At 38.9% G+C, this 16,099-nt stretch overlaps 1 protein-coding gene across 3 annotated transcripts in view; it reads left to right on the top strand.

The window, feature by feature from the left end:
• The window catches only part of LOC306886288 (dual E2 ubiquitin-conjugating enzyme/E3 ubiquitin-protein ligase BIRC6-like), a 115,166-nt gene extending 100,312 nt beyond the window's left edge, over window positions 1-14,854 (top strand). For all 3 annotated transcript variants that reach the window (XM_079443269.1, XM_079443268.1, XM_079443267.1), the window contains exons 71-74: window positions 342-419; window positions 1,008-1,196; window positions 13,131-13,265; window positions 13,354-14,854. In XM_079443269.1, coding sequence (XP_079299395.1) covers window positions 342-419; window positions 1,008-1,196; window positions 13,131-13,265; window positions 13,354-13,533 — 582 coding nt within the window. In that variant the 3' untranslated portion in view covers window positions 13,534-14,854. The remainder of the gene's footprint in view (window positions 1-341; window positions 420-1,007; window positions 1,197-13,130; window positions 13,266-13,353) is intronic.
• Window positions 14,855-16,099: the final 1,245 nt, after the last annotated feature.

Here is a 16,099-nt window from a genome sequence, read left to right as displayed (position 1 = left end):
GGAAATGTTTGGACTAATACTGTTTTTTGTTTGTTTTTTTCAGTGGCTGATGCAAATACTGAAAATTAGACTATAGATTACAAAATTGAAAAAATAAATATATATATTATTCAAGTTATTCTTCAATTCATAAAAGGGTTATTTTTACAAATATATTTTATTATATATATATACACACAATAAAAAATTAAGAAATTAATACATAAAAAATATTTGTAAAACACTCTTTTTTTATTTATATATTCATATGATTTGTTGTTTAGTTGAATTGTTCTATGACTTTTTGTTTCTCTATATCCTGATCTCTTCGTACTCTCTCTTATTCATTCTGTAACAACCAGGTGTGTTTAAGTATCCTGAACACCTGGCACGGGCGTCCTGAGGAGAAATGGAACCCTCAGACCTCTAGCTTTCTACAGGTGAGCCAAATCCCATCTGTTTGTAGTTTCTCTTTCTTGTATAATCCTCTATCCTTCGCTCATTAGGAAGTATTTGGCTTCTGATACCGATTGCACAAATGCAGATGGTTCTTTCTGGTATATCCGAAGCAGTGGAATGCCAGAAAAGACCTAGTCTCATTTCATCACTTTCAGAGAATATTTAGTCATACCATCGTCACCTGCACATCGACCGCTGAGCATTTACAACATTCTCATCCTGGTTTCCTTACAGTAATTATCTTCCCGCGTCTCAACCCCTTTCCCTCCCTCTCTCCATCATACCTCTCTGAATAATAGGAATAATAGGGAGCTGTTTCCCCCTGTAATATTGATCTGATCAGGCTCTGCTCCTGTCTCTCCTCAAGCTCGTGCTCATGTACTGCTGCTAGCAGTTCATAGAAATGTCTCCATTGATTAGTGCTACAGTTAGTGTCCAGCCGATCAATAAATGGAAATTAGGCACAGGGACAGTAGTGCTGTGGTCAGAGAGCCGGTGTGCTCTTTACCTCTTCTACTTGATGTGTCATTCCTCCTAGGCTTTCTAAAACGTGTGTATGTGTGTTTTAGGTGCTGGTGTCAATCCAGTCTCTGATCCTGGTAGCTGAGCCATATTTCAACGAACCAGGTTACGAGCGTTCTCGGGGCACGCCGAGTGGAACGCAGAGCTCCAGAGAGTACGACGGAAACATCCGGCAGGCCACTGTCAAGTGGGCCATGCTAGAACAGATCCGCAACCCTTCACCCTGCTTTAAAGAGGTTAGATATCACCCGTCACAAAAACACACTGAGCATAAAAGACTCCAACAATAGGCATTTCTACAGATTTTTTTCAGAGACGTTTTTACTGACCCCAAACTTTTGAAAGCCGATATATACATTTATATTATTAAATTTTATACATCTGCCCCTGTGGCTATTTTTGCCCTCTGTGTTAGCAGCACATTCTAAGTTGTCCTATTTTACATGTGCTTTTTTTTATTATTTTCATATAGATAATGTTCCTCTCCATCCCCTCATCTAATATAACTCAGATAACAATCATCCTTACACTTTGTGAAAAGAGAGAGAGTGGAGGGGTAGGATGGGCGGCCTGAATCGGAATATAAATGAGTGAAGATATTGAGTCACTGAATGAGGCATACGAATCATGAATGCCATGAATTACCAAACTTACTCGCGATTCCTCGACCAAACCAAAAACATGCATTAAACTCTGGGTCATGCGTGTGTATTTGTGAGTGTTCACCTTATGTAATCCTGGGGTCGACAATATAATTGGCCCGGTGGCCCGGACGTACTTTTAAAACCGTCAGGGCCACCAGATCGCTCCAACCACTAGCCCGGTGGGGCCAGTAAAAATAATGCCTCGATTAAAAAAAGTCTAATTTCACATTAATTACCTGTGGTTCTGTGTTTTGATTTCTGTTTAATCGTCTCGGTAACCACCCCTAACACGTTACGTGATCCCGACAGCCTTCCGCTCCATCTGCACCGCCTTGCTCGCTCCCGCGGTTAAATGTTTCATTCACTAAAAAGCCTGTCTAACAGCGCCGGATTACTCAACTAACTTATTTTTTGCGCTAATACTGTCAAAACACACAAGGTTTACGTACAGACTCAGTTGGTTATCTCTAAAATGAAAGTAAATAGTTAAGAGAGAAAGAGATGCGTGCCTGTATATTAGATGCGTGCAGCTCTTAAAGGGACAGGACACTAAACATGCTGTCGACTGTCATTAAAGGGATAGTTCACCCTAAAATTTAATTTCTGTCATTATTTACTCACTCACATGTTGTCCCAAACCTCTATTAATTTCTTGTGCTGAACCCAAAATAAGATATTTTGAAGAATGAGGGTAACCAAACAGTTGCTGGTCTACATTGACTTTGATAGCAGGAAAGAACAATCCTATGGATGTCACTGAGGACCAGCAACTGTTTGGTTTTCACCTTCTTCAAAATAGCATTTATGTTCAGCAGAAGAAAGAAACTCATTCAGGTTTAAAACAACTTTTGAGTAAATGATGGTATAAAAATAAAACATTATGACAGAATTGACAGATGACAGAATATTTATTTTTGGGGAACTATTCATTTAACGTTAACAAAACAACAAAACAGAGAAAAATCACTCACTATTCTTGACTGAAAAACTTTAATACAGTTGCTTTAGGAATCAGTCTATCTAGTGTTTTATTTTTATATTTGTTCATTCAATTTAATTGAATGCTCTGCTAAATACACCTATCGTACCTGAAAATAAAGCACTGTTTGTTTTATTTGTATATTATGTGTATTTGTAATGTGTATCTTTGTTCTTATTTTTTAATAAGAAAGATAGAATGATGACAAAGATTTTTATCTTCGCCCACTTTGGCCTAAATATCCACCATCCCTTTGTTGTTTTTTGTTACCTTGAAAGGCTTTGTCTTTCTAGTTTGGCTGTAATGCTCAGACAACTTGTAAAACCAACATGACAAAGAATCGTGATAAAATCGTGAATCGTGATATTTCTAAAAAAAATCGTGATATGATATTTTTCCCATATCGCCCACCCCTAGCTGGGCTACGATCAAGAAAAAAAAGAGGTTTACTGTGAGCTCTGCAGATCAATGCCCACATATAAAGACAAGTAAGTTAGAGAAAAGTTAACGTGTATGAAACCTATGGTATGAACATAATATAATGAATTGCTGTGTGACTACGGAGAATGAATCCTATGCAATAGGTTTATTTGCACTTGTTTCATGTTTTTGCACAGTTTTGCTGCACTTTGCACTAAACCTACCTTAAAAAAAATAAATGTTATTCATGTTGTTCAAGCAAACTGTTCTTTTTCATGATTATTGGGATCAATACCCGACGCGTTGACCTGGGCCAGTGAACTTCAAAAGACACTGGCCCAGAGGGCCAGTGGCAAATTTCCCTTATTGTCTACCCCTGTAATCTCTGGTGACTCTCTCAGACTGTCACACATCAGGAGCTTTTCATTTAGAAGAAACCAGATCAGACCACCTGGCATCACACTGGCATTGTCGCTCCATGTCATCTTAGGTCTAGTGTGGGCATTTCAGCTGGTATTCATGAGCTTGATGTAATGCCTAACGGCTGCCTCGCCACCTCAGGCAGTTATGAGGCTGGTACATTTCCTCTGTATCCCACAGTGGACACTAAACAGGCTGTTGCCATGGCAACCTAAGCATTGTTCATAGGGATAAAGGGCTGTCGTTTGGGCAGAACCGAGCCAGGCCAAGCATCAACCGGCTCGTACGGGACTCATACTCACTGATGAATAATTTATTGACGCAGACGGAATCCACATAATTATGCAGAATTCTAGTATTATTTGCTGAATATTTTATGAAACTAGTCCAAATGAACATGCAAGGAGTCAAGGACATATAAAATGTGTGGAAGCTGTGTGTAGACTCTCTCTCGTCCCCTCAGACATTAGCTTTCAACTGCTGTAGGAGAGACCTGTGACGTCAGGAGGTGGAAGCTGGTTTTGTCAGAAGCAAATGCAGCAGAATATTGAACAGCCTCACACGTGAACACCTTTGGGGTCTGTGCCAAAACTAGTTCAGATGCCTACTCTCTACATAGTCAGCATCCTTACAGAAGAGACTCCACTCACAGTTCCAATAGTTTAGAGTTTTTCATTAGCATGTTGCTGGCAGGCACAAATTTGTGGCACAAAAATGTTCATTTTAGTGGGGTTTTTTGTTTTTGTTTTTTAGTTAACTAAAAATATAAATGTTACTATTTTTATTAATTTTGGTCATTTATTTATATTAGGGTTGTCCATTTAGCGCGTCAATTAGATTAATTAATTACGGTGAAACCTAACTTGTTAATTTTTAACGCTTTTAACACACTTTTCTCTCCCCAGACCTACGTGGGTCATCTGACATTTCATACAGTTGATTGATGACAAATATGATACAGAGTAACAACTTACAGAGTAATGGAGCCTAGAGAACGTAGTTAGAATGTCCCTAAAATTCAAGATATGGGGCAAAAATGCCGTTTGGGTTTTTTGTCTCATTTACATCAGATAGTTAAGCAATATCACATGAGTGCAAATGTGATCTTTTCTGAAACGCAGTGGAAATGCCCGTATGGACATAGTCTCGTAAAGCCAGACATTCTTTGTCCGCTTTGAATGGCCAAGACCCGCCCAAGAAGCCATATGACTGACAGGTAAAGCAACAATCAGTTTCGTTCTGTGGCGCGTCATGTTTCGGGGCGTAGAAATGTCGCCACATAACAGACCGGTGTGTAAAACTCTTGGACATCTTTTTAAAGATTCTATGTCGCGAGATTTAAATAATTCACATACTTTCGAAAATCCACAGTTTAGTTGATACTGATAAGCGCTCATTGTTACAGTTGTAAACACGACAGCTTTCTTGTTCGATGAGGGAGTTTGGCGTCACGGCATCTTAGTTTCAAGGCAGAACGTTAAAGAACGTGACACACACATCTCTCGGAAATCCTGTATAATTTAACCAATCCAACGACGACTTCGAAACTCCTGAAGTGTTTCCAGATAAGTGTGCCATATGCATCAGACGTTTAGCCAACGATCCGTGGGCATGACGTCTGAGGCTGAGACTAGTATGGACGAGGATTGCTTTCATTTTAAAACAAAAACGCTCCAGTGTAAACATAGCAAGGGGGTTGGGACGCTTTCACACTACAGCCTCACGTGTGAGCCACATCTCTGAGTGTAACTGGTGTAAACTAGTAGGTGTGTTCGACTTGACGCGGACCAACTGTGCAAAGCGATCGGTGTATTACAGTTCCACGAGAGCTATAGAGAGCAGACTGCTTCGTACGCTTCCGAATCGCTCTCGCGGATGTCAAACACTGATCGATCTGCGCCGCGCTGCTTCTAGCCGAACACACCTAGTGCTGCAGGCTTAATGGCTCTCTGACGTGATTAACCCTTTAAGTATTGAATTTTTTTACCGAATGACAAGAAGTTTTTCAATACTTTTTTTTAATTACTGGTATCGAGGCAATTCGGTCAGTGCCTAAAAAGTATCGAACTCAATACCCAGCCCTAGTTCACCCACCCAAAAATGAAAATTTTGTACAGCCAATTGCAAATGTTTTGCTATTGACGTGCTCATTGTTTTTGTTTGCACTGCAACAACAACAAAAAAAACAGAAAAGAAAAGTCAAACTTGATAATTTCACAGAACTCAAAAATGGACTGGACACAATTATTGGCACCTTGTCAAAATTGCAAGAAATAATTGCTTTTCAAGCATGTGATGCTCCTATAATTTGTATTTAGACACAGGTGTGGGCAATATAGTAATCACACTTGCAACCAGTTAAAATGGAGAAAAGTTGACTCAACCTTTGTGTTGTGTGTCACACTGAGCATGGAGAAAAGAAAGAAGTGTAAAGAGTTGTCTGTGGATTTGAGAGAAATAATTGTGGAAAAACATGGACAATCTCAAGGCTAGAAGTCCATCTCCAGAGATCTTAATGTTCCTGTGTCCACTGTGCGCAATATCAAGAGGTTTACAGCACATGGCACTGTGGCTAACCTCCCTGAACGTGGACGGAAGAGCAAATTTAATGAAAAATTACAACGAAGGGTTGTTCGAATGGTGGATAAAGAACCCCGATTAACTTCCAAACAAATTCAAGCTGATCTGCATACACCGGGTACAACAGTGTCAGCTCGCACTATCGCCATCTGAATGAAAAGGGACGCTATGGTAGGAGACCCAGGAGGACACCACTGCTGACACAAAGACATAAAAAAGCAAGACTGGAGTTTGCCAAAACTTATGTGACAAAACCACAATCCTTCTGGGAGAACATACTGTGGACAGATGAGTCAAAAGTAGAGCTTTTTGGTAAAGGACATCATGGCACTGTTTACAGAAAAAGAAATGAGGCCTTCAAAGAAAAGAACACCCTACAGTCAGACATGGTGGAGGTTCAAAGATGTTTTGGGGTTGCTTTGCGGCTTCTGGCACTGGATGCCTTGACTGTGTGAACGTTATCATGAAATCTGATGATTACCAAAGAATTTTGGGGCGCAACGTAGTGGCCAGTGTCAGAAAGCTGCGTCTCCACCAGAGGTCATGGGTCTTCCAGCAGGACAACGACCCGAAATGCACTTCAAAAAGCACTCAGAAATGGTTACTAACTGGAGAGTTCTGAAATGGCCAACAATGAGTCCAGATCTGAATTCCATAGAACACCTGTGGAGAGATCTCAAAACAGCAGTTGGAAGAAGGCATCCTTCAAATCTGAATGACCTGGAGCAGTTTGCAAAAGAAGAGTGGTCCAAAATTCCAGTAGAGAGGTGTAAGAAACCCATTCATGGTTGCAGGAAGCGAATGATTTCAGTTATTTTTTCCAAAAGGGGTGCTACCAAATATTAAGTTAAGGGTGCCAATAATTCTGTCCAGTGCATTTTTTGGGTTCTGTGTGGAATTGTATCAGATTTGACTTTTTTTCTCTGTCTTTTTGTGTTGTTCCAATGCAAAAAAAAAATAAACATGCGAGTACCAAAACATTTGCAACTGCAACAATTTTCTGAGAGAAGGGTTGCATTTTCTGACAGAATTGTAAGGGTGCCGATATTTTTGGCCATGACTGTGTATGTATATGAAATATATTTTATGTTGAATCAAACTAAATATTTCTTGCTGAATCTACTGTTTTTAATGTCTGTTTGATGTTATACGCAACAATGACTTTAAATGATCTTTTGGGAGTAATTTGGGTAAATATATGTGTGTGTATATATACAGGTCCTTTTCAAAAAATTTGCATATTGTGATAAAGTTCATTATTTTCTGTAATGTACTGATAAACATTAGACTTTCATATATTTTAGATTCATTACAACACAACTGAAGTAGTTCAAGCCTTTTATTGTTTTAATATTGATGATTTTGGCATACAGCTTATGAAAACCCAAAATTCCTATCTCAAAAAATTAGCATATTTCATCCGACCAATAAAAGAAAAGTGTTTTTAATACAAAAAAAGTCAACCTTCAAATAATTATGTTCAGTTATGCACTCAATACTTGGTCGGGAATCCTTTTGCAGAAATGACTGCTTCAATGCGGCGTGGCATGGAGGCAATCAGCCTGTGGCACTGCTGAGGTGTTATGGAGGCCCAGGATGCTTCGATAGCGGCCTTAAGCTCATCCAGAGTGTTGGGTCTTGCGTCTCTCAACTTTCTCTTCACAATATCCCACAGATTCTCTATGGGGTTCAGGTCAGGAGAGTTGGCAGGCCAATTGAGCACAGTAATACCATGGTCAGTAAACCATTTACCAGTGGTTTTGGCACTGTGAGCAGGTGCCAGGTCGTGCTGAAAAATGAAATCTTCATCTCCATAAAGCTTTTCAGCAGATGGAAGCATGAAGTGCTCCAAAATCTCCTGATAGCTAGCTGCATTGACCCTGCCCTTGATAAAACACAGTGGACCAACACCAGCATCACTGACTGTGGGTACTTGACACTGGACTTCAGGCATTTTGGCATTTCCCTCTCCCCAGTCTTCCTCCAGACTCTGGCACCTTGATTTCCGAATGACATGCAAAATTAGCTTTCATCCGAAAAAAGTACTTTGGACCACTGAGCAACAGTCCAGTGCTGCTTCTTTGTAGCCCAGTTCAGGCGCATCTGCCGCTGTTTCTGGTTCAAAAGTGGCTTGACCTGGGGAATGCGGCACCTGTAGCCCATTTCCTGCACACGCCTGTACACGGTGGCTCTAGATGTTTCTACTCCAGACTCAGTCCACTGCTTCCGCAGGTCCCCCAAGGTCTGGAATCGGTCCTTCGCCACAATCTTCCTCAGGGTCCGGTCACCTCTTCTCGTTGTGCTGCGTTTTCTGCCACACTTTTTCCTTCCCACAGACTTCCCACTGAGGTGCCTTGATACAGCACTCTGGGAACAGCCTATTCGTTCAGAAATGTCTTTCTGTGTCTTACCCTCTTGCTTGAGGGTGTCAATGATGGCCTTCTGGACAGCAGTCAGGTCGGCAGTCTTACCCATGATTGCGGTTTTGAGTAATGAACCAGGCTGGGAGTTTTTAAAAGCATCAGGAATCTTTTGCAGGTGTTTAGAGTTAATTAGTTGATTCAGATGATTAGGTTAATAGCTCGTTTAGAGAAACTTTTCATGATATGCTAATTTTTTGAGATAGGAATTTTGGGTTTTCATGAGCTGTATGCCAAAATCATCAATATTAAAACAATAAAAGGCTTGAACTACTTCAGTTGTGTTGTAATGAATCTAAAATATATGAAAGTCTAATGTTTATCAGTACATTACAGAAAATAATGAACTTTATCACAATATGCTAATTTTTTTAAAAGGACCTGTATATTAGGGCTGTCAATCGATTAAAATATTTAATCGCGATTAATCACATGATTGTCTTGAGTTAACTCGTGATTAATCGCAACTTAATTGCACATTTTTATTTGTTCTAAATGTATCTTAAATTAATACTTTAAGTTTTTAATACTCTAATCAACATGGGCATGGACAAATTTGGATGCTTTATGCAAATGTATATTTATTATTATTGAAACCATAGGCAACATAGAGCATGAAGACTAGACATGTTTCAAAGGTCATAGAAAGAGCTTGTTCATGTCTATTAGACGCATGCAAAAATAAATTCCAGGTTCCCATTACTTCTTTCTTTGCACTGACTTAAATTGCAATTTACTTACACAAACCTGTTTACATTTTTGCACGACAGGGCAGCTCTTCTTCTGAACAAGCAAAATGTACATATATTATTTATTATTACATTTGTTCGTCTCTCTGTGCCCACATGCTGTATTTTGATGCAGCTAAATTCTCAATAAAACTGTTTTCATTTATATATTTTACTGTTTCTGTTGTCAGACAACCGAATGAATATGAAATAGCGATTGAAACGCGACCCATTAAGACTTCATAAAACGCTATCCCTTCCAAGATGTTAATCTGCACAAAAATCCTGATAATCAAGCCGTCGTCTGATAAAATCAAATACACATAAGATAGACAATAGCTGTGCTGTGATTTCGGCTATACTTGCATGTAAAAAAAAGCAACATAATATCTGTGTTTAACTGAAAGCGCTGCTCCTCTCCGCCGCTCGCTGAACAGAAACTGAGCAGACGCAGAGAGAGAGGTGTGTGTGTGCTTGGAAAGCAAAGACCTCGCGCTTGCACGGCACTACCGGTGATTCTCAGAAACAAAATAAGGTTTGGGTGCTTTTTTGAAGGGAAAAAAAATAATAATTATCAATTATATATATATATATATATATAACTTTGGCAGCCCTAATATATATATATATATATATATATATATATATATATATATATATATATATATATATATATATATATATATATATATATATATTAGGGCTGCCAAAGTTAACACACACGCATAAATATATATTGTAGATGTAATGTAATTACATCTACAATATATATTTTTAATATATATTGTAGACAATATAAAATTAATATAATTTTTTTTTTTAGTACATCCACACAGGTTCACACATGCGATTTAATAAACAGCAGGACAAGTAGCTATCTCACTTTCTCTCTCTCTCTCTCACACACACACACACACACACACACACACAGCCAGACATGCAGGGTAATAAATGTTGGGCTGTTGACGTCAGAAGAGAAAGGAAACATAAACACTTGCTCCTGCACAACAACCTTACTTGGTAGCTGTGCTCATGTTCATTTTCTTTTAAATGGCATTTAATTTCTCTCTACCTCTCTCTGGCTTTCCAATATGATTACAGATGTTCCTTTGGGAACTGAATGAATATGAAGCAAATGCGGTGTAATGAGAGAGGCTGTAACAGTCTGGTGGCTGGTGACCTTTGTATGTTTGAGAGAAAGATAGATTTATGAAGGATGGATGAAGCGAAACAGCAAAAGAGAGAGATATAAGGCCGGTGAGGTTGAGCTCTGAGCCAGCAAGTGATGTGTAGTGGCCGCCGGGGTTTCCATGGCAACACTGGCAAGACCATCGATCACACGCACTCACTCCTGAATCCCTCTCGTCTGCGCTCGGTCTTTTCCCCACAGAAGTTTGAGCCGTGCAGCGTCTCGCTTTTACAAGCAGGCTAAAGTGCACATCTTAATCCTGAGAAGAGATTGTGTTAGTGAAGACACAACACGTGGATTTTCCAGAAGCAGTTTGTAAGAGTGTTTTCCCACTAGACTAGAGCTTCAAGAGGATTCTGCATTTATTTAGTTGGTGTTTAATCTTGTTTTTGTTTTTTCCCAAATGGCAGCTGTTGTTGAAAAAAATGATATTTTGGTAACTGTATAGGTTTTTTTTTTTTTTTACATTTAGTTAGATTTCAAATCATTTACAAATTTTCAATGTCCTAATGTTTTAAGAATAAACAAAAAAAGCATCAGTTATTGTAAAAATATTACATCTTTATTCTCAAAACATAATTAATGTATTCCTGTAACAGTACAACTTTTAGCGAACATTGCAAATTTATTATTGTAGCATTAGAATTTAGTTCTCAAAACATTATGAATTTATTCCGGTAACATTACGAGACTTTGATCAGCGAACATTGCAAATGTATTATTTTAGCATTAGAACTTCATTTTCAAAACGTGACCTACTTGTTCTCTTATTAAACTTTTTTTATTTATTTTTTTATTTTTTTTATTAAAACATTACTTTATCAAAACATCCCTTTGTGCAAAACATGAATTCTCAGATTCATGGAAAACATAGATTCTTGTAGCATTCTGACTTTATCCTCAAAACTTTATCTCAATCCTATGACTTTATTATTGCAATTTTGACAAATTCTTGCTTTAATATTGTAATATTATCAGAATCAGAATGAGCTTTATTCGACAAGTATGTTTACACATACGAGGAATTTGTTTTAGAGTGAGGAAGAGATACAGCATGACATGAGGAGAGGGGGGAGAAAAAAAATAATTCACAGACTATATTCTTATGAGAGTACAGTGTGAGAACAGAAAAAACACCCCAGCAACAAAAAGCACATAGTCAATCAACAACATAGTCACATGACTGCAACAGGGGAGTAATCCAGTTCCGGCAAGCAGCCATCCGGTCCTGCAGACATTCTCGGCGCCGGTCGGACCCGCTTGTCAGGCTGGCGGAACAAAGCGGCGAAGGCGAGGGATCGGGGTAGGAGGTGTAAGAGCGTCACACTGCAGTGCTCTTCCCGGGTTGTTTCCCAACATGACCTTGTCCGAGGCCGTGCTGTTTTGAGAGAGCCGAAAGAAGATAAGATTGTTTAGTCTTGGTGCAAGTAGCCGTATTCCAATTTTCACGGCACCTCTCTTTGTCCATTCTGGTCTCCAAATCCATCAATTTTTTTCTTTTCAAATCCGAAAGCTTCTCTGTGATAGTCTCCATATTGCGGTTAATAACGGGCAGCCTAGTGAGGCTTTTGACAGCTGTACCCGTTTCCTGAATTTTACGATAACCCAGGGCAAATCCAATCAGCAGAAGACCTGTTATCATGGTTCCGAATAGGTAGATATCTTTAATGTTCTCCACGGAAAGAGTCACCAGACACACGACCCACCACCTTTCCCATGCGTCCATCGTATATCCAGCTGCGAACGTCCCGCTGGGACAATCAGGTTCCCCCGAACCTAAACTTCTCGTCCAGGAGAGACCAGTTGATCAAATCCATGATTTTTCAGTTTGGAGAGCAGTGCAGAGAGAGTCTCTCAAGTATTAGACAATAGACGAGACGAGAGAACAAAGCAGGGAAGGGAAGGTAAGGGGAGGAGAGGGAGAGAAAAAATGTGACCGCCTTCGCTGAGACCCAAACGAGAGAAAGATTATGAATTTGTTCTTGAAATGTCACTAAAGTGGCATCATAAATTTAGTATTCTGAAAAATACTTTAAAACGTACTTATAACCACTATCATAACACAGTTGATAAAATGGAAAGCCATGTAATGACTTACATGGTAAATAGTAGTATAGTAGTTCAGAAGTAAAGCTTTCCCAAATCTGTGGCCAGTCTATGGCCACATAGTCAAACTAGCCTACATTAGACCATTTAAAAAGCATGTCGTTGTATTTTGCAGGGTTTTTTTGTGGGTTTTTTTTTATTTTTTTTTTTATTGTATTAAGCACAGAAGAATCTGGAGAAACGATTCTGGGTGGTATGACAGCTATTATCAACTCCTCACATCTGCCGTTTAGTACACTGCATGACATGTTTGGAAAACACTTTGAGATGGAGAGAGAGAATATCTTGGAGACTGAACCAAATCCAGAATGAACGAGTGATTCAGCTCTTGCCTTCAGACAGAGTCGGAGTACTACTGTGTCTGTGTGAGCTTTGAGTTCTTCTCTTTCCTGCCTATGGTCTTTGTTACCGAAAAGGTCACTTAGTTTATTCATATTAACATGCGCGGACAGGCCATGACTGCTGGTTATCTGTGTGGTGCAATCGGTATTTATGAATCAAATAGGTCACTGGAGTCTCAATCCGAAGATCAGCAGAATGTTTTCTAGTGCTACTAAAATAGGATATGAGGTTTGTGTTTGATTTATGGGCTCTGCAGGAACTGATACACAATTGCTTTTCCAAGAACACTGAGTGTGTGGTTTTGTGCACTAACCGTGTGTGTGTGTGTGTGTGTGTGTGCAGGTGATCCATCGGCACTTCTATCTGAAGCGAGCGGAGATCATGGCCCAGTGCGAGGGCTGGATCTGTGATATTCAGCAGTACAGCAGCGATAAGAGAGTTGGCCGAACCATGTCTCATCACGCAGCTGCACTAAAGGTATACAACGCCGTTGTTCACTGTCATACAACCGAAAATTGTGCCGTTTGTTGTGTTTTTGAAAGCGATTCCATGTGTGTTTTTGCAGAGGCACACGGCTCAGCTCAGAGAAGAGTTGTTGAAGCTTCCCTGTCCTGAAGGCCTGGAGCCGGACGGGGAGGAGTTTTCCGAGAAAAGCACCTCGCTCATGGTGAAAGAGCTGCCCGGTCAGGATGCAGAGAAGCAGGCGGACAGCCCAGACGCCCACTGTAGCGACGGCCAGCTATGATCCCCTCTCCCCTGAAGCCCCGCCCACCGCCTTTGACTATCCATTGATATTGAAAGACTGGATGGCTTTGGTGATTAAGCCATCTTTTTGTCAATATTTGTATGTAAGAATCTAATTATGTAATAGCATAAAAAGAGAGAACAGTCAAAACAAAGAAAGTACAAGGAAACGAATCCGCTTACACCCACCGACACACAAGACGAACCGCTGAACTCTATGCTGCACCCTGAAGAAAACAAAGGAGACAAGAAAAAAAATCTTTTTATTTACTTGTAAAAGAGTATAAAGATTTTTTTGTGCTTTTTTTTCTTTATTTTCCCAAATTGTTAAATAACCACTGATTGATATGTTATTAAACTTGTTTATGTAAAACAAAATGAAAGATGAAATCTCAGTATATATAAGGGAACTGCCTTTAGTGGAGAATGTTTACCAAATGTTAATTTCTCTCTTTTTTGTTAATTTTTCCTTTTATTTTGGACTCTTAGTGCAAGGACAGTTTGTAAGTGAGAATATACTGGTCATTCTTTAAGCGAACTATTTAAAAGAAGTACGTAACGAACAAGCGCCCATACCCATTCTTGAGTTCCCCCGATCCTCTGGTGACCCTCTGACAGTGCTTTTGGTTTCTACAGATTCGTGTACACTTCAATAATAAAGCCTGAAACGGACGTTCAGAAGTGCTCTGATGACTGGATGCTCTTGTTCAGGCTGATCAATAGCACGTTTTATTTTTGCCCCCTCTGTTTTTAAGTGCAAGTTTAATAAATGCAACCTGTTTTACTTTGCTTGGAAATACTAATTAATGTGGGTTTGTAGATGGCAGATTGTGGTGAGTGTGCGAGTGAGCGTAAACAGGGTTTACTTTTATCTTTTCACTTTCTCTTAGTTATGACAAAGTTCCTAAACAATTTGCTAAATAATGAGATGAATGAAACATTGGATGTATGCATACAAAGCATGTGGCACATTCCATCAATATGGAAATCTTGACCATCTCAAATGGATCCAATAGTTAGAATCATAGTATAATTTTATATTGTTTAATTGATATTTAATGTATTTTAGTAACATTAATAAGTCAAGTCATTTTAAATACCAAAGAAGTGCAATGTTTAGTTGCCCCAAAGTTTTGCTTTGATGTAAAATGTACACTACCAGAAAGGTTATTTTATTTATTTTTTATTAATACTTTCATTCAGCAAGTATTTATTAAATAGATCATGCTTTTATAATGTTACAAAAGGTTTCTATTTCAATGCTGTTCATGTTTTTCTATTTATCAAATAGTCCTGAAATAAACGTCATGATTTCCAGAAATTTTAAGCAGTACAACTGTTGTCAACATATAATAAGATATATTTCTTGTGCACCAAATCAGCATATTAGAATGATTTCTGAAGGGCCTTGTGACACTGAAGACTGGAGTAATGATGCTGAAAAATCAGCTTTGCCATCACTGGAAAAAAAAAAAAATTAAAATGTTATATTAAAATAGAAACTTTAATGTAAATTGTAATAGTATTACTGTTTTTACTGTATTTTGGTCAAATAAATACAGCATTGGTGAACATAAAAGATACATTTAAAAAAAACACTGGCCCAAAACTTTACAGGCAGTAACATCAGTTGAACCCTTTCGATTACATTTAGTCTAAATTTTCATTTTCCATTTGATTTTTCAAATGTATCTGTTGTTTCTATTTCAGATACTTTTATCTACTTTAATATGCTATTATATATCTGTTTTGTTCAGGGTTTAAATGTAGGCTATTTATTGAACTACCAGGGGGAAATGTTCGAAATTTCAGGCCCTATTTCAAGTCATGCCAATAAAGTGAAGAGATTTCAAAACTACAGCAAATTAGATCCATTGTATTTAGTTCTGTTTTAGAATGAAAGAAAATGAAATCACTGTTCAGACTGACATCGCATTTTGGTCTTGAGAGATAATATAAAATTTAACCATATTCAATTTTTCATAAAATCTATGTAGTTTGGATCTCTCTCAAGCTTTAGTAAGAAAAAGCAAAACAAAACAGATGCATGCTGGCCCTGTTGGTGTAAATCTCAGCATTTTAGAAGAGATATTGATCAATTTCTGAGCGGTTCACGTCTTCAGAGTGGCAGATATGTAGGAATCCCACTGAGAAACACAAAGGAATGAAGGTGTGCGAGCGTAGCAGCCCATCCATTATTGATCGAGTGTATTTAAACCCAGAGCGTGACTGTGATCCGGCGAGCTGAGCAGTCGTGCCATGACATGAGCGTGTATTAGCACGCGTGTTCACGCTCAGAGATGTTCGATGGATCCTCCCCAGTTGGCTGTAATTGCAAGGTCATGATGTTTTTCTGGGAGCCCTACGTGAGCAGAGGGTCTGTATCTGTACTCTCTCTTCTGTTTATCACAAGGACGTGGAACGCACAGCGTTTTCCTGCAGCCTGCATTGAAGATTTGATCGTCAAAATGTAGATAAAACAGCTGTTGTTCTCAGGGCTAGTATCAATCTTTTAAACTAGCAGTGTCCTGTTTCTGTGTTTAGTGTGCGAGTTCACTGGTAATGTA

The sequence above is a fragment of the Barbus barbus genome, assembly GCF_936440315.1.
Source record: "Barbus barbus genome assembly, chromosome: 20".
NCBI classification, from domain to species: Eukaryota; Metazoa; Chordata; class Actinopteri; order Cypriniformes; family Cyprinidae; genus Barbus; species Barbus barbus.
This window is presented reverse-complemented; position numbering and strand designations above follow the sequence as displayed.